The sequence below is a fragment of the Podarcis melisellensis genome (genome assembly GCF_964234715.1).
Source record: "Podarcis melisellensis genome assembly, chromosome: 3".
In the NCBI taxonomy this organism is placed as follows: domain Eukaryota; kingdom Metazoa; phylum Chordata; class Lepidosauria; order Squamata; family Lacertidae; genus Podarcis; species Podarcis melisellensis.
This window is the reverse complement of record NC_138530.1, coordinates 44,275,113-44,295,196: the sequence shown is the minus strand read 5'-3', so window position 1 is coordinate 44,295,196 and position 20,084 is coordinate 44,275,113. Positions and strand designations below refer to the sequence as shown.

Sequence of the window (20,084 nt, the reverse complement as noted above, 5' to 3'; positions counted from 1 at the left end):
TGAAAACAATGATATGGTCCTTTCCTTCAGTCAAATATTCAGCTTGGTTTGAGTTAATAATGAGAACCTTATGAACAAAGGAGTCCGCCTAACATCTGGGTCTGTGGTAAAGCCAACACAAGTTGATTGAAAATTTGCTTGCTTAACATGCAACGCTAACAATAATATGGCATGAATGTCAGTCGCTGAAGGGGTCAAGCAATACTGTGCTTAACCTTTTATCCTATTAGGATTAAGTGCATGTAATTGTTCTATCCTACAAAGTCTCTTGCAGTATTTTTATATTTCCCTTCATTTGTTCTCTGTACTCAGTTCGTTTTCTTGAAGTGTGTGTATTTATGAGTAACTAACATTGTTTGAAACTGTTGGACATAATTCTGTGGTGATACAAGGAGTTTGATGAGCCATAATAGATTAAGAGTGAGCAGTTTGTGATGAGTATTGAAAGGTGTGCAGCTAGTGGACTGGATACTGAATGCCCAGCAGACATGCCTACCTTTCTACGTATCTTTGCACAGTCTAAATCAGCTTCTAATTTTCATTTGCTCCAAACTACTTAATCAAGAAAAAAATCCCTATAGACCATTTTAGTGCTAAAACTGGCAGATTCTCTCTTCCTTTCCTTTCCTGGGATACAAGAGGAAAGACAAAGTCCCCTCAATAGAGGATTGATTAAACTAATTATGTGAATTCATTTGTTGTTGTTTAGTCGTTTAGTCGTGTCCGACTCTTCGTGACCCCATGGACCAGAGCACGCCAGGCACTCCTGTCTTCCACTGCCTCCCGTAGTTTGGTCAAACTCATGTTAGTAGCTTCGAGAACACTGTCCAGCCATGTCGTCCTCTGTCGTCCCCTTCTTTGCTTCCCTAGATCAGTTTGTGCTTGGTAAACCATGCAGGACAGTACATTGATTCTTAAAGATAATCTTGCAAATTGGCACAGACAATTTAAGGAGTATTCTCCCCACACTAAATATTTCCTTCCAGGCCATGGTCCCTCCATTCTCTTGAAGGCAAAATTTGGTGGAAAATCTGTGAATCAGCAACCCTGGTGTATTTTAATGTCTCACTGAACTAGAGGTAAAGCACTGTTCACTTTTGAGATTCCAGAATGGCTAATAAAAATTTAGTAAACTATGAAACGATAACAGCTAATATATAATGTTGTTGTTATTGTTTCGTTGTTTAGCCGTGTCCGACTCTTTGTGACCCCATGGACCAGAGCACGCCTGGTCTTCCACTGCCTCCCGCAATTTGGTCAAACCCATGCTTGTAGCTTCGAGAACACTGTCCAGCCATCTCGTCCTCTGTCGTCCCCTTCTCCTTGTGCCCTCCATCTTTCCCAACATCAGGGTCTTTTCCAGGGAGTCTTCTCTTCTCATGAGGTGGCCAAAGTATTGGAGCCTCAGCTTCATGATCAGTCCTTCCAGTGAGCACTCAGGGCTGATTTCCTTCAGAATGGATAGGTTTGATCTTCTTGCAGTCCATGGGACTCTCAAGTGTCTCCTCCAGCACCATAATTCAGAATCATCAAATCATCAACCTTCTTTATGGTCCAGCTCTCACTTCCATACATCACTACTGAGGAAACCATAGCTTTGAATTCATAGAGTTGCCTAAAATGACAGCAGGCATTAGACTTCAATCGAATCAAAAACTTAAGAGGAATGAAACTGCTTAGAAGAATATATGAAAGACATCGTTCCAAAACAGATTTATTGATATGCATGGACTAAGTTCGTAAAGGAGTGGAAAAAATTATTGTAAGATTGTTCTGAGGGCCAAAGTAACTAATATATATAACACAATGACAAGTTCAAGATATATCAGCGGATGTCGTGCTGTGGTGGAGGGAAGTCACAATAACAGAATGAGATACATACAGAATGGAAAACGGGGATTTTACTAATGTAATAATTTACACTGTATATTCTGTATACCTTAGAACATACATTCTATGTTATAATAATGAAACGAAATAAAGATTGATCCCGATCCAGAGCTAATTAACATCATCCACCAATTTGCTAGGTGGAGTGAACACTCAAAAGATCGCCTTGGATTAACTCTGAAATTACCTGAGTTCCTCTGACCAAAATTAGAAGAACCAAGTCTATCTGAAGATTCGGGAGTGGGGGGAATAGTCGTATCCTCCTACTCCAATTCAAAGTAATGACATGAATGGGATTAATTATGTGACTTTGTTAGTAAAGAATCTGTTTGTTTATATGGTGGTGGGGAGAATAGTTTCATTTGGAAACCCCAGGGCAGCACTTCAAATATTGCTACAATATTGAGGGGACAGAAATAAGCAAATATGAGGTGGCTGGAATTTCTTGTGATGATCACTTCTAAGAGGAAACTTTGTGGACAGGAAGCAGCAGCAGAGACAAGTTGGGGTGCTCTGCCACAATGACCTGGGCATCAGCTGTCACTAAGGGAAGGGTTCACTTCTTTTCTTTTAATATAATTTTTATTAATTTTCTATTTTAACAATCCAATAAAACCACATTAACAATTCCAAATTACAATAAATTTTTTAAAAAACTAATGCCGAATTATACATAATTTGGTGACTTCCCATGTTCTGGGGTTCAAGGAATAATTATCTAAGTCCTGCAGTAGTTCTTAATTAATCCCTAGACAATAATTCGGATCTTGATCCTTCAGGTTCGCAGCCACTGGCTTTTATGACTTACAATCACATTTGTATATTCCAACCATTAATTTTGCAAGGGGATTAATCCAATGTGGTTCTGCGTGGAATATTTTTTCTCCTTCCCTGTTGTCTTCCTGTTGTGTTCCAACACCAGCACTTTCCTTTGCTTCTGGTTTCTGCTCTCACGTGCAATTCTTACTGCGACATAGATATGACGTCCTGCCATCAGGGAGGGGCTTACTCCTGGCAGCCTGTTTGCCTCCTCTACATCATCTAGATCAGGACCTCCTAGCTCACTGGACCCCTCCCCATGATCTAGTTCTTCACTATTGCCCCATTTCTCCACCCCAATGACCAGCCCTGCCAATACATCTCCCCGGGGCTCATGGCAGGGCTGATCATAATGAATTAATTATTTCAGTACTGAATAAAATGGTAATGTTATTATTATTTTTAATGAACCACACATAATTGAAATCCTCCCCCTCCCCTGCCAAATAAATGAATGTCACACTTCTTTCCACACCAAAATTGTGCTTGGTGTCTCTCTTCCATGTGGAAGTGGATTTCAGAGCAGAATTGTCTCTTTTGAGTAATAATAGATGCATGGAAAAATCTTAAATGCTGTGTTAGCTTCTGTCATTGTTTCAGCTATTCATGCTGTGACAGGATCAAGGTTATTGCATTTTCCAACCATGCATATTTTGAGAAGTAATATTTCCTGAGTGAAATGTTACTATTATCATTACTGTTCCATCTGGACAATATCATTATGGCGTCTCTATTGCTCCTTTTGGTTTGACACCCATTGTTTTGTAGAAATAAAAAGTACAGGCAGGGTTCTTTTGGTTAAACTTGTGACATTATAATTTATGACTGAAAGAAGTTTTAGCCTTGCATTGGAGATAGCTTTTCTATTTCTTTCTACCTAATCATAATATAAAAAAACTGCAATATACATACATAGACTTTTAAAATCCAACATATACTGTTGTCTTTATTATCCAAGAAATACAGTAAGACCTTCCATATCTCAGCAATAAATTAAGCTGAGCTACTATTCAAAATCCACCCATGGTACACACTACAATAAATCTTATTTCCACACACACATACATCTAAGTTAGTAACAGGAGTGTGGAATTTACCCTTGGCCAATAAAATGAGATGAGCGCCGCAACCCCAGAGTTGGTCACAACTGGACCTAATGGTCAGGGGTCCCTTTACCTTTACCTTAGATTGAGAATTGCATTTGCAACTTTCCTTAATGAACACCTCAGGGAATACCTGACTGTTTCTGAGAGTTCCTTTCTGGCTCACAATGTTAACAAATGCATATTTGTGGTGCTGTGTACATGTGCCTTATCGTGTTGCCCATTGGGAAGCTAACATGGTGGAAGACCACTTGGGAATCCAACTGCTCCAGGCCAAAACAAACATACCTGGAAGCACACACGCGCGCACACACACACACACAAAGAGAGAGCAGAGACAGTTAAGAGAATTCACTCAAATACGGAGAAGATACTCACCAAACAGAAAGATTTCTTGTCAGGTGATCTGGTCATGTGGTTCACAACAGTCAGTGAGAGTTGCATTTCTGTGTGCGAGCATACACAACACCTAACTTGGTCATTCATGGAGTTTCGTAGCACTTGAAAGACTGGGCTGAAATATTGTATTGCAATGCTCTTTAAATTGCAGTCCATCTAGACCCAGGGGTGGTCAACGTTTTTATACCTACCCACCCACTAATGCATCTTTCTTGATGGTAAAATTTCCTTAGCGCCCACCAGTGCTCGATGGAAGGAGGATTCAGCTTGTGCCATAGAACCCCCTACCGCCCGCCTAGAATCCTGAAACACCCACTAGTGGGTGGTAGGGACCAGGTTGACAACCCTTGATCTAAACTGAGGGGTTTACATTCAATAACTTTTTTGCACATCTAAAGCAGCTTGGTCAACCTGAACACTGAGCACATAAAGAATCTGGTTTCATATTCTGAGCCTAAGAATAATTGGGGGAAATCACCCAGAATTTGTAATTCATCTGAGTATTAAAAGTTGGACAAATTTATATTCTGAACCAGATAATTGCAAACTGGTAAGATCTCTAATTAGTGCAGGGCTTTAGAATAAAAACAAACTATCATTTTCTTTTTAAAGAATTTAATTATGTTTAAACCAATATTTCCCTCTCTCTTCTTCCTGATAATGCTAACACAGTGTAAAATATGGCCTAGTCATGCTTTTAGCTTCCACCTTCAACAGCCAATGATATGAATCACAATGCACCTGGTAATGATTGGTAAAGCTCCTCTAGGTATACATTTTCTATTATTTAGTATAAACCCACACTCTAGATTGGTTGATGTCAGTGGACTTTCTGGTGCTTTGATCAGAACTGGTAACATTTTTTACAGGGATCCATTACAGAATAGGAAAGATTGAAATTACTTTGTCTGGAGATGAATTAAAGTTTTTCAGAGAAGTGAAAGTGGTACGATAGAGCCATTGTCACTTGTGGTATATTCACTTCATGGAAATGCTTCAAAAACCTGTCTAGCCATGATTTACACATGAATTACTGTTGTCTCTGTCAATCATACAACTTCCTAGTCCATGAATAACTTTTGTCTGACTTTAGTAATATGTAATAATGGAATTGTGGTTCAGGTTATAGGGCTGCCATGTGTCCTCTTTTTCCAGGACACATGCGTAGAGGCGTTATAGCAACCCATAGTTAAAAGTAGAAGTTGGCAAATGTGTCCTCCTTTTTGCTCTTCAAAATATGGCAGACCTGTCTCTGCTCCACCATGCCCATGAAGCAGTATCCTGACAAAACCCTTGTACAAATGGTATAATGCCTTATGTTGTTTCTCTAATCCCAAAGCTGTTTTATTATTCAAATGCTCCCATGAGAGGGATGAGTGAATCTGGCATATATGAAAAGGGAAGATCACAAGGTCCCAGAACACAGTCTGCTTCCATGTAGAATGACCAGATTAAACAGTAAAATACAGACAAGCCCATGCAGCCAAACCATTTGTTTCAAGACATTTCCCACATGGCATGATTAGTGTTTACAAGTATCTCCAATGCATTATTTCATTAGGAAAGGAGTCTGCTTTTCTAATTTGCTCAGGCATCATGTGGTACAATTTGAAATAATTAAAATGTAGCAGTTCTAAGCCTGTTCTCAGTTAATATTCTGGAATAATAAGGAGAAACAATGTAGTTCTTCATATTGTAATAAATCAACACACTAGAAAACTGGATTTATGTGCTGGTTGTAAAACTGGGGTTAATTTTCTAGCAACACTTCTGTATAAGATCAACCTACATTTGATAGTAATTTCATTGTTTAGTTTTGGGCTGAATATTGTATTTTAATGCTCTTAAGCAGCAGTTCTATTCTCCCTGGGTGGGTGCCCCAGGGGCTGTATTATGTTTTGGATCTCCTCCTCCTCCAAGGGCAGAAGTAGATTTCCAAGCTCAAAGGGAAGCGTATTCAACCTCATTCAGCCCATCCTGGCTCTGTGATCCTTGCCTTACTCATCATGGGGCTCTGGCATCAGTTGATGTTAAAAGAGAAGAGGGTGTGCCAGGCCACATTGGCTGGAGGCTCCAAAAGACCCAGAAACTTTCCATTCCCTGAACACATCCCTGAAATGGAGGAAAATATATGCCCAGGGCCAGGGCTAGGTTATCCTGCAACCTAGGCAAGCTACCTGCCCCCCCCCAAAGTGCTATCTTCATGTTCAAAAACAGATGTCTTGTAGAAATGATAAAATTAATCAAACTACAAAATAAAAATAAATAAAAACATCAGAAATTTATAACAAATATCACAAAAGCTAATCTATATAAAACTTGGCTCCTCAAAGGTCTGCACCCTAATCAGCTGCCTAGCTGGCCTAATGATAGCACTTGACCTGTTTGTGCCAGTCACAGAGTGTATTTTCCCTCTCTTTGAAAACAAATAGGAGGGGAAGTCATTTGAAGTAAAAAAAGAGGAGGATACCAGAAAGTGGGTGGGAAGGAAGGAAGTTAAAACATGGCTTCCTCCTCCCTTCCACCCTGCTGCCATACACCCAGCATGGCTGTTCATCTACCTTCATTTCTTCCTGCCTTCTTCCCACTTGGATTGTTCTGATCATGTTGAACTTATGAAGGAATGGTGTTTGATATGGTGCCACTTTGTTACCACTTTGTTGTTCACATAATCATGTTAAAAGACTTAATCGGAAGTGAAAGTGCAAAGTAGCAGAGAGTAGGCTAGCAGCATTGCTATGTAACAGCAGAATTGAAATAGCTTAATTAGCTGACTCAGTCATGCATCGTGCCTAAACTCCAGATGACAGGAACTGTGTAGGCATTCAGCATTGCCTCATAAATGGTACTACAATGCGGTGCTTGCCAGTTGTGTCATTTGGCAATTGTTCCGTAATGGTAGCATGACTATCATGCTTACAACTCCTTTCATGTTTTATATATTTGTGGGCATCATTTTCAACTCCTCCATTCTCTTTTCTTTGTGTAATTGCTATCCCTTTTGCCATAGTCATTTTCTACTGCTGGGTTGTCGATGCCCTTAAGAATGTTTGCAGTGGAATATATATTTTGCTCCCAATTTTAAATAGCAGTTGAAGGTCCCCCTCCCTTTTTAACACCTAGATCCACTTTTCACATTACTAGTTCATGTATCTGGGGAATAACTGATGCAAATAACTGAGAATCAGAATAGGCTTCACCTTAGTAGTATCTACTACAGTGGTACCATGGGTTACAGATGCTTCAGGTTACAGACTTTGCTAAGCCAAAAATTGTACCTCGGGTTAAGAACTTTGCTTCAGGATGAGAACAGAAATCGTGTGGTGGCGGCGGGAGGCCCCATTAGCTAAAGTGGTACCTCAGGTTAAGAACAGTTTCAGGTTAAGAACGGACCTCCAGAACGAATTAGGTTCTTAACCCGAGGTACCACTGTACTAGTATCTTAGAAAATATTTTAATGTTTCATGTGTTATCTTTTCAAGCAGCTTGTATGTCTGCAGTGGCAGTCCTTTGAGCTTCATGGAGTGCTGCCCCAGAGGCCTCCCAACTTTGAGGGGATCAATCAGTCATCGTATTTGTATGCTATCTTTGCAAAGTTAAAACTGTGCTCAAGGTAGCTTACAACATATAAAAAATTAGTGACTACAAACATAACAAACGTAGTCATAAACAATAAGCAAAACATCAAAAAGTCACAACCATATACATCATAAGATCTGGAGGAAAATCCCATCGGCCCTCACGGCTGGTCAATGAAAGCACCAGCTGGCCATGTGGACAGGAAACACTTTCCCCAACTCTCCTGCCAGGCTGCAACCGCCACTGCTGTCAAAAATGGCAGGTGATCTTTATGGCAGATCTTCCTTGCCACCAAAAAGTACTGAATCAAATTTGTTTTGAGATGAACTGAGATGCTTTGAAAAGGAATTAAATCTTATTTTACTTAGAAACCCATAAACAGGCAGATTTGGTAGAACTGTTCTCATCTGGACACTTTGTTTCAGAAAGGTATATTCCAGTTTGAGAGTGACCTCCTCTTTTCTTCACCAATGTTTTTATCACTTGCCAAACTGAAATAAAACTTACCTAAATAATTAAGATAAGCACTAAAGGGCTCTGTATGGTCATATCAACAAAACTCTCAAAAATAGAACTGCAATATAATCTCTCTAGATTAAACAGTCTACAATGGTAATCATGTTTGCATTTAAACATTTTATTCTGAAAGGATTACAACACTGGGCTCATTTTTTCCCCTCCCTTTCCCCAGACAAGAAGGCGACACACTGACTCAAACAAAATGTATTTGTTCTCTAAAAATTTAACTTGCACAAATTTTATAAACAAACTGTATAGGTGTATGAAGTTTTGGCTGATTTAATCAGTAACTTATGTCTTTGGATTTATATAAGCTTGTTTACTCAAGATGCCTGCATTGGAAATGTTTATACTAAAAATACCTCCTATTTTACAGCATTTGAATTAAAATCTATATCATTGTAACATTATTGCTGTGGACTGGTGGGTATGACATAGTACACCATGGAACTCTTCCTTCCTCTTCTTCATGCATGCAGAATTACCTCTCACCATGAGAGAGGGATGTGCCCAACAGCATGCACAGGGCGTGGATTGAATCTTGCACCATGTCATCCCTTACCCCTCTGCCAAATCATATATCCCCATAACAAAAAAGGAGAGACTAGATATCAATGATACTAGTAACTCAGTGCTCATTACTCATATTTAAGTGCATTTTTTAAATTGCCTTGATCTTTTTCGACTGTATCTTCAAAAGTATTTTAGCAGCTTTGTGGACCCAGTGGTATAAAAGCAGGGTAAAATTGAAACAAACTAATAATAATGATAGTAACAATTTCTTACATGACATTCACCAATCTCTAAAGATAATCCTCTTTGGTCTTTCATTCTGCCTTTACAGTAGAATGGTTGCAATGCATCTGTGAGCATCTGCCTTGTATGGATATTGTCAGTGTTCATCATAATTCTGCAAAATGAAGCAGTATTATTTGTTATTTATAGAAGAAGAGCCTACTTGTATCAAAAAGTACACTTTAAAAAAAGTATAACCCACCCTTTATTCTAATATCTCAGGATGGGGAACAATAAAATAATTTAAAGTAACAACCTGTAACAAAAAAAGAGCAGATAAAATTCACATTACAGATTGCCATAAAACTGCAAAACAGATTCTAACTGAACATCAACAGCCTCCCAGGGCCTTAATGATTTGCCATGTTTAAGCTAGTGTCTAAGTACTAAAAGATTAGGCACCAGTCAAATTTCAGAAGTGATGGAGTTCCGCATTTGGGACACTGGCACATTCTCATGTCACTGCATACGGTATACCTCCTGGCATCATACGTTAAGAAAAGCTTCCCTAACAGAGCTTATCACTTGGGCAGCACTATGTAAGGAAATATTGTTCTTCAAGTATTAAAGTTCCAAGTTATTCAGGACTTTATAACTCATCACCAGTACCTTGAATTCTGAATGGAAATGTAAACTGCAGCTTACAAGTTAATCTTAAAGGGCAGTCCTACGTACAGTGTACTACAGCAATCCAGTCAGGAGGTTATCAGGACATGGATTACTGTGGCCAATTGGTCTCTGTTCAGGAGTGGCCATACCTGGCCAAAAGCACTCTGTGCCACCAGGGACACTTGAGCCTCCATTGACTCAAGTGTCAATGGATCAACTTGGATCAAGTAGTGCCCCCAGACCAAGAACCTTCTTCTTTACAGGGAGTGCAAGCCCATAAATTGCAGGTAGAGTATATAATTCCTAGACTCTAGAGCAGCCTTTCTCAACCTGTGGGTCCCCAGAGGTTGTTGCACTACAACTCCCATCAGAGCTCAAGGATGATGTGTGTTGTAGTCCAACAACATCTGGGGACCCACAGGTTGAGAACCGCTGATCTAGAGCCACTGAACCACAGTGTCACTGTCTTATCAGGATTTCATCTCAATTTATTGGCTCTCATCCAGCTCCTTAAAGTGTCTAGACAATGTTTCAGAACTTGCACAGCCTCATTTGACTTAGATGACAAGAAGAGCTGGTTGTCAGCACACTGATGATACCCCACTCCTAATCTCCATTGACCTGTCACGCAGCAGCTTCATGTGGATGTTAAATAGCATGAGGACAAGGTAGAACCTTGAGTGACTCTATGGATCAGCTGTCATGAAGTTGAGCACAAGTTCCTCAGTGCTACCCTCTGGAACCATATCCATTGGTAAGAAGAGAACCAGCACAACATTCTACCTCTAACTCCCAGCCCACAGAGCCAATTCAGTAAGATATCATGGTCAAATGGTATCAAAAGCAGTTGAGAGATCCATGAGAATCAACTTCCCATGTCTCTCTCTTGGAAAAAGGTAATCCATCATGAATCCATCATGGTGATCAAAGCTGCTTCAGTTTCAAAACAGGGCCTAAAGCAAGACTGGAATGGTTACTGATAACCAGTCTCTTCCAAGAGGGTCTGCAGCTGACCAACCACTATCCTTTTGAGCACCTAGACCAAAAAGGGAAAATTTGTCACCAGGCACTAGTAATCTCATTCTGGGTCCAAAGATAGTTGTTAGATGAATGGCCAATTAGATTGTAGGCCAGACTCAAAGTGCCAGTTTTAAACTATAAAGAACAGGACTCCAATACTTCAAGGACCTTCTCTCCCAATACAAACCTGCCTTATGGTCATGAGATGCCCTTCTGCATGTGCCTTGATGATGCAGAGTGGTAACAAGAGAATATGCCATTTCAGTAGCATCCCCTCAGCTGTAGAATGCTCTCCTGTGGCATTGTCAGTTTGTTGGAGCCAAAAAAAGGAGAACATTCTTGTTTTCCCCAAGCACTGAAATAATGATGTGGTTTGATTTATTTTTGGAGTGGGGTAGGAGATTTTTCCTGTTGTTAATTTCTGGGGGATGAACACTTTTATTAATAATTATTAATAATAATTAACAATAATTTTGGACATTTTAGGGTACTTCTGTACCTCAATTTTCAGAACCTTGAAACAAACAAAAAAAGTATTTGCTGGCAAATGTAAATGTGCCATCAAATCTAATACATACCTTAATTTCACAACGTAATTTGGCCCAAAAAGGTGAGCATTAGATTCAAGGAAATATGGTATTTTGCATGTCACTTTGAGACTTTTTGGGGACAAAGTGATGACTAAATTTAATAGAACTATTTAATTTAATAGTCGCTCCACCACCACCACCTTGTTTAGACAAGTGGGAACCACTATCTGGCTAAGTGAGGCATTGACTGTTTCCAGGATCCAGTCAACCCCTGCGCGCCCCGCCCCCTCACCTTCACAGCACACTTTGGAGACAGATGGCGAGCTTAATTTTTGAACTGTGCGTGCCAAAGCCTCAAGCCACAGTTGTGCCATTTATACTATTTTTAAATAAAATGTAGACCACATTTCCAAAATATGGAGAAAGAAAGCATGAAGAGTCACTTCAGCTGGAAATACCTTTTCAGTTATTTGTTCACCTGCCCCCACATCAACATGGCCACAAGTTTAGGTGCATGGCAGGCAAGAGAAGCAGCAGTGTCAATATATATCGGGTGTTAGGACAGTCTATGTTGCGGATGGAATTAAATGTCTCTTATCTGCAGAGAAGGGTGGTGTTCGTGTTCATATAATCTCTCTTTAAAGACAAAGAAAAAAACATGATAGTACATAATTTAAAGTGTAGAAATAAATAAGAATTCGTCATTTTATTTTAGTTTTGCTTTTTGGGTTAGAAATTTGTCAGCTATCATTTACCTTTGTCAAGGCCTGCACACACTGGCTATGAATTTTTGAACAATCCAGGTTCTTTCCCTCCACAGACCTGAATGTCTGTATAGTTCTTTTTAATGCTATTTTTTTAAAGGCTATTTCTAGATTAAGCTATTTTCATAAAAGCAGAGAACCGTGTTCATGGTGTCCTTATAAGCGAACTTATAAGCAGCTCTCTGAAATATATACACTCTCCTGCATACCTGTGCAGTTGAAAGTATACAGCCCTGGCACCACTGTGTTTGCCATACATTTTCTTATCTCATAAAAGCATTCAATCAAAAGTGTTATGTTGCTCTCTAAGTAATTCTTAGGTAATCTTAATAACTTGAAAAATTAGAAGAGAAGCTGTCATGTATCTTGAAACACAAAAATTAACACTTTTGAGAGGGGAAAACACAAGACAAACAGCTAAAAAAATGCAGAAGCACTTTAAAAACAGAATATTTTTATACAAGTGCACATCCTGTATTTAGAGGATAGGCTGCTTCTAAAGGCATTTGTCTGCCTTTTGAATATTTGGGAAAGCATATTTTTATCCAATAACTTTAGATTTCTTATTCTGAACACAATTGTTTTTTTTAAAAACCTGTGATTAGGGACTCTATCGAGTAACTAGTACTTTTCAGCAAGCCACCCTTGAATGCTGGAGATGCTTAAATCCCTTTGACTTCCACAGGATTCATTATTATGGTCAGTATTGTTCTATGTAGTGGGATGAATCTTGTTAATATCACTGAAACGAGCAAAAAGTCTTTTTTCATCTAGAAGAATGGGTTGTGATTAAAGTACACATAATCTCTTCTCCTTCAAGATAGAAAGTGAGTGTATCATATGATGCCTATGTCCTCTCTCCTCCTCCTCCATCCCAGTTTTTTATGCTGACTGGTACTAGTTATATTCCTCTCCTCTCTTGTGTTTAGCCCATTTCACCTAATACCTGTAGTCTCAGTGAGTTGAGACCATCATTGAAAGTTCTGGATTGATTAACTACTTTGGTCTGCTTTTGCCAGGCATGAGCAATCTGTGACCCTCCAGATGTTGCAGTATATCAGTATAAAATGTGGGCTGAAAATGACCCACAGTATTTGGTGCCATTTTTTAGAGGTTGGTTTCTAGTGGCAAGATGTAAGTTCATATTAAAATGAGAAATGCTGAAAGGTTTTTCGTGGTGGTTTTGTGAAACTTTTAATTTACTCCCATCTAAATAATTTAACGTTTATGTGTTTGGTTTTCGATTTATTTATTTATTGAACCAGCATGACCTTCACAAAGAAAGGGAATGGAAAGAAAGAAAGAAGTTATAACCAGGTAACTTTTAAAATACATGCAGTCAAAAATTAGAAAAGGGAAGGAGTAAAACAAAACAAAGGTTTGAAAGAAAGCTAAAAGAGAAACTTGATTGTCTTAGGAAGTTAGTACATTCCAAAATGAATGAATGTTCTTTTCATCTGCTAAAATTCTTTCCTCCAATCTCTACATACACACTGGACCCTGCTCAGTGCAATCAACATCAACGTTTCCTTATTTATATATTCTTTTATTATACTGTAACTAAAATTATGTTTCAGACCTGTAGGGGGGAAATGTGATGAGTCCCAGACACTGCATTTTATCACTGAATGCTTTACAGCAATGAGAAACAAATGAGCATGAATTATATTGTCTCTAATCTTGAGGTGTATACACAGAATCATTTAGAAACAGTGAAGGGTACTGATTTATACAGGATAATGTAATCTGCTGTCAGTATTCTGTCAGGAATAGCCAGTGGAAATGCTAGCTAGGGTGCTTTCCTGGTCACATTTTACCTAAAAAGTATATAGATTCACAGTATAGTCGAGTTGGAAGGGACCCAGAGGGTCATCTAGTCCAACCCACTGCTAAGCGTGAATCTCAACTAGCTCAACACAACTGGTGGCCATCTAACCTCTGCTTAAAAACTTCCAAGGAAGGAGAATCCAGCACCTCTCATGGGAGTCTGTTCTGTTGAGCAACTCTTCCTGTCAGCAAGTTCTTCCTGGCGTTTAATCGGAATCTACTTTATTTTAATATGAAGGTATTGCTTTGGTCCTCACACCCACATCAGCAGAAAGCAAGCTTGCTCCATCCTCTGTGTAGCAGTCCTTTAAATATTTGAAGATGGAAATCACATCTCCTCTCAGTCTCCTCTTAACCAGGTTAAACATACCCCATTCTCTCAACTGTTCCGCATAAGGCTCGGTTTCCAGACCCTTGATCATCTTGGCCACCCTCCTCTGAGCACATTGCAGCTTGTCTATATCCTTCTTAACTTGTGGTGCTCTGAACTTGGACACAGTACTCTAGGTGTGGTCTGACAGAGGTGGAACAGAGTGGGACTATTCTAGGTTAATGCAACCTAGAATAGCATTAGTCTTTTTTTGCTGCTGCATCACACTGTTGACTCATGTTCAGTTTGTGGTCTACGAAGACCCCTAGATTCTTTTTACATGTAGTACTGGCAATCCAGGTGTCCCTAATCTGATATTTGTTCAACTAATTATTCCTGCCAAAATGTAGAAGCTTACATTTGTCCCCATTGAAATTCATTTTGTTAAGTTTGAGCCCAGTTCTCCAATCTATTAGTGCCACATTGAATCCTGATTCTGTCTTCGGCAGCATTAGCTACCCCTCCCAGTTTGGTATCATCTGCAAAATTTGATGAACACCCCCTCAATACCTTCATCCAAATTGTTTCTAAAGATGTTGAACAACAATGGGCCCAGGACAAAACCCTGTGGCATCCAACTTGTCACTTTTTTCCCAAGTTCATGAGGAATCATTAGTGAGCAGTCTTTGGGTTCGGTCAGTCAACTAGGTACAAATCCACCTAGCAGTTACCTCACCCATCCACATTTTACCAACTGCTCTGCAAGAATATGATGGGGAACCTTTCTCAAAAGCATTGCTGAAATCACAATAAACTATGTCCACAGCATTCCCTTGATCCACCAAGCTTGTAACTGGGATTATTTTTCAGCCAGAACTCACCAGATCTGAGTTCCAGCACCTCTCAAGTGGGTGCCATTGCCATTGTAAGAGAACAAGGGATGCATTCATGGTGAATTCCAGCACCTCTTTTTCTAGAAAAATAGCACTACTTCTAGCTCATATCAAAAAAGGAGATGTTATTACTTTCTTTTTTAAAGAAACTCATGGTGTGTCTTAGTAATCATAGCATCCTTTTCTAAGTGCTCACAGATTGACTGTTTAATTATCTGTACTAGAACCTTTCCTGCTAATGATGTCAAGCTCGCTGGTCAACCGTTACCTCGGTTGTCTTCTTTTCCCCCTTTTTGAAGTTGGGGACAACATTTGCCTGCTTTCAGTCTGCAGGGACGTCACCTCTTCTCCAAGAATTCTCAAAGATTGTAGACAGAGGCTCTGATATTACATCCACAAGCTCCTTTGGGTGCAGCTCACCAGGCCCTGGAGATTTGAATTCATTTAAAGTAGCTAGGGGTTGCCTTACTCACTCCTTGCATCGTTTATTCTGTTATCACCCGGTTGCACACTGCTTTCCTTTTGTGTGAAGACAGAGGCAAAGTAGGTACAGTGGTACCTCAGGTTAAGTACTTAATTTGTTCCAGAGGTCCGTATTTAACCTGAAACTGTTCTTAACCTGAAGCACCACTTTAGCTAATGGGGCCTCCCGCTGCCGCCGCGCCGCCAGAGCACGATTTCTGTTCTCATCCTGAAGCAAAGTTCTTAACCCGAGGAAATATTTCTGGGTTAGTGGAGTCTGTAACCTGAAACGTACCACTGTATTGAGCAATTCTGCCTTCTCACTGTCACCTAATAGCATTTTTCTTCTCCCCTTGCTTGTTCTTCTTGCTTTGTGCATAGCCAAAGAATTTTTTTACATTTTTTAAAAACCTCTCTTGCAAGCCTGAGCTCCTTCTGAGCTTTCACCTGCCTGACCTCCCACAACTGTTGGTTACTCTTCCTTCATTATTTCCCCTTTTTTCCTACATAAACACACACACACACACACACACACACACACACACACACAATAGAAAGCACAAGGAAAACTAAATGGATGAAAGGAGAAAATTATATACCATTGTAGTTTTCCATAAAACTCCTGCCTTTTCATCTGTCAGCTCAAACCTGCTCAAACCTGCTATTTCTTTGATCAGATTTTAATAAAAATAAGAGTACTGGTGACAGAAAGGACCCTAGTCATATCCCTACACACAGTGTTAATCCAATGGAGCAGAACACATACCTGAAATAATTTTGAGATCAGATTGGGAGTAGGGTGGTCATATGCCCAATTTTATTTGTGCTCCCTTTTTCGTTGATGCTTTTCCTCCCCTCCTTTTTTTTCCTTTTTGGTCATGCTTAAATTGAGTAAGAGAATCAACAAGGTCCACTTTTTTAATCTCCTAAATGAGGGTATAAGACAGGGCTATCCAAGCAGTTCCATTCCACAAGCACACCCTGAAATTCAACAAAAAGATGCGGAAAGTTGCAACTATGAACCTGAGCAACTGTAACCAAACTGTAACCAAATGGGAAGAATTTGAAAGAGGGCAATAGCTCTCCACCTGAAAATCTAAAGCAAGTGAGCCTTTCTTTCACAAAGTTCAAACACCACAACCTCCACAGTTATCACACAAACATGGGCAGCCAGTTCTGGCTTAATGTAACCAGCCTAGATGGATGAGGGTCAAGAGTCTACTTTATATTGCCCACCTCTCGGCCACAAATCATCCTGTCTGCTGGAAGTCTGAGCCGCTTTTCTCATTTGCGAACTCAGTGTATTACAAACAAAATTTGTCTTCTTTTAAAAATGTTTTTTGAAGTAAGCACCATGACAAGCTTTTAAATCATTCGATATAGCAATACATCCTGCTAGCATAAATAAGAATTTTCATAACTTTGCTATTGTTGAATTATCTTAACTTTCCTTCTTGGTGTCTTTGTTAATCATAATCATCATTTACTTCTTTTGAAGTTGGGTTGATTGAAATTGCTGTTTGTGTAATGGCTAACTACATTTGTTTTCACACGAAAAGAACAGTAATGGATATCTGTGGCAAAACATAGATTACTTCAGGACCAGAAAAGCATAGTTTTATATCTGTATGAAATCTTTGGCTTTAGAGCATAGAAGATTTAACCCTTGTCAGGTGTCTTGAAGGTCACTGGTTGATCTATGGATTAATCAGTTTAAGAGTGAAACCCAACCAGTGACAGGTCTTGTGTGTGTGTGTGTGTGTGTGTGTGTTTGGCTGTAACAGACTTGCGATTTTCTATAATGCTTTTAGTCGGACCATGAAACTCTGATGTAAAGCTTATCTCTGATCTTTGACTTTTGCCGTACTCATGGGATCCTATGTGTGTCTTGTAGGGGAACGGGGGCATGAATTTCTTAACATTTGACACCTGGCTCCACCAGGTTCCTTGTCCACAATCTTCGACACAGCACTTTTCAAAAGCATTAATAAACTTTAAGCCGTTAAGCTGTATGACCAGTGGGTCATAAAAAACTATTGTGCTTAGTCTTTTCTTCACTGATGGATTATCATATTGACATGTAATCCTTTTCCACTTTTGTCTCTCTTATTCACAGCTGTTGTGAACTTGGATAACTCTGTGGTTGATTTAGAGACTCTTCAAGCCCTTTATGAGAATGTGAGTAACAAGACAAATATATATCATGAATTGTATTATTGTATTATTGCTCATTGTATTATTAGCACTTTTTGATTGCCTGAAAACCAGGGCAAAGCCATTATGTTGTGGCTATGGGAGTTTTGCTATAATAGAACAGTTTCCTGGTTCAAATCAAATGGAAAACACCATGCAGAAATTAAAAGGTCTGGGAAATTGTGTAACCCCTCAAAGACAGGACATTACAAATTAGTAGACTAAGACATGTAGTCTAGCATAATAGGAAAGCACAGTGGAAAAATTATGTTCCTACACATCAAAAAGTTAGTCAGAGGACATATGCCAGATCTATTTGGTGCATTTTTAATAGTCAGCTGTTGGTTTTATTGTGAAATAGCTGTTTTACATTTTAATCATTCTTAGCATGTAATAAAAGCCAGTATTAACACACATTAATATACTGTAAGGTCATGGATTGGCTGGCACTAAATCTTATCTTTCGCCTAACATGAGTATATTTAAAATAATTATTTTAAAATCCATTCTCTTTCTGTATTCACTTTTCTCACTTTATTTAATTGCTATAAAGGTAAAGGTAAAGGTACCCCTGCCCGTACGGCCCAGTCTTGACAGACTCTGGGGTTGTGCGCCCATCTCACTTAAGAGGTCAGGGGCCAGCGCTGTCCGAAGACACTTCCAGGTCACGTGGCCAGCGTGACATCGCTGCTCTGGTGAGCCAGAGCCGCACACGGAATTGCTATAGTCTACATTATTTTCCCTCCATGTATCTACTGATCTGATTTCACTTTAAAGCCACAAAACTGTCTGTTCATAAATGATATTTTTTCTACCTAAATTTAAGGAAAACCCAAGGAGCATCCAAGCTGAAATGGAAAGCTAAAGTACAGTACACCAATATATGCTCCCCCCCCCCCCACACACACCTCAAGTGGTTTGGAAGAGCAACTTAAACATATTTTTAAATGGATTCCCTACTCCAATGCCTAAACTAAGTCCATAGCTCAGACTTCAGCCCCCCAATTATGTCAGCTTATAGTCCAAACTTGCTTTCAGGAGAGGAAGGAGAAGAGCATGCTCTTTTGCCAAAAGTGTTTTCGACCTTCCTGTAGGATCCGTCTTTCCTAGTCATTGTTCCTAACAAAATAAATTCTTTCCAGGGCCACTAATGGAATTCCAGCAGCCCTGATTCCATCTCCCTGCAAGCTTACAACAATACATATTGTCTTTAAAAGTACAATCCCTGTTAAAAATTAGTTGCTGAGCATGGCTGTCTATTAGTTACTAAATGTGAATGAAAGCATGTGTAAAAAAGGATATATTCTAATGCTTTCAAGAAGCTGATAGGTTCCATTAGGTTTCCTGATGGGGCCATTACCGAAAAGGTTTTTTATGTGCATATGCACCCTGGATGTTGAGATGGGTAGAGGGAGCCCTCTTGGTTGTTCCACCATTCTTAGAAGCTCAGAGCTAGGTGGGAGTGGTGCCCAAGAGAGGACATTCTCTCTGGCAGCCCCTAAGCTGTGGAACTCCCCCATAGAGGTCCATCTGACATCTTCATTATACACCTTTGAGCCAATGCTGAAGGCATACAACTTTATCCTGTTTTTTGTTTTGTTTTTACATCCATTATGTATATTTTAGTTCAACTTTACTTTTGTGATTGTTTTTAACATTGAGTTTTAATAGCTGTAACCCACCCTGGGGACCATAGGGTGAATGGCAGGTTGTTGTTGTTGTTGTTGTTTCTTGTGACCTAGTGGGGGTTTAAGATAGCTCATCTGATAATATCAAAAGATGACAAGGTAACTAATGGGAGGGATGATAGGCACTCACTGTAAAATGGCTTAATAGCTCATCACTAGCACCCTTAATTGTCCCTAACAGCAAGAAAGAGATGCATGTAGGGTAGAAACATAATATAAATACCTGACCTGCAATTTATGCTTTTTAGCCTTGCTGTGATGGCGGCGCTAGCTCTTAATCAGGGAAGTAGCAATGAAGCTGGTGAAAGGACCTGTTCAGGCTACCATGGCAAAAATATTCATAGAGGCTTGTACTGCTTTGTCTATTAAACATAAAAGAAAGAACAAGCTGGAGTGAAAATAATCTTCTTGGCGAGTCTCTTAATCTTAAACTTTTTCAGATCTGTAGTGGGGGGGGGGGACACCACTGCTTTGCCCTTGTCCTTGGGGCACACTGCCTTGAGAGCCTAGGGAAATGTTGACATCTTCCCTGGATTTATGAGTTGCTACTGCTCTTGCTGTATGGAGGAGAAGACAAGAGGAGCTTGCCAAGGAAGCTACTGCTGTGGATATCACTGCTGGAAAAGTGGGCCTAACTGGAACTCTGATCTGCAGCTGGCGCCATCTCACCTATATTTTCTGCTA

The 20,084-nt window shown here is 39.6% G+C and overlaps 1 protein-coding gene across 1 annotated transcript in view; it reads left to right on the top strand.

Annotated features, from left to right (window-relative positions):
- Positions 1 to 20,084, top strand: part of FMN2 (formin 2) — a 146,400-nt gene that overhangs the window by 73,272 nt on the left and 53,044 nt on the right. The window contains exon 8 of the mRNA XM_081905781.1: positions 17,636 to 17,697. Within this exon, the coding sequence (XP_081761907.1) occupies positions 17,636 to 17,697 (62 nt within the window). The remainder of the gene's footprint in view (positions 1 to 17,635; positions 17,698 to 20,084) is intronic.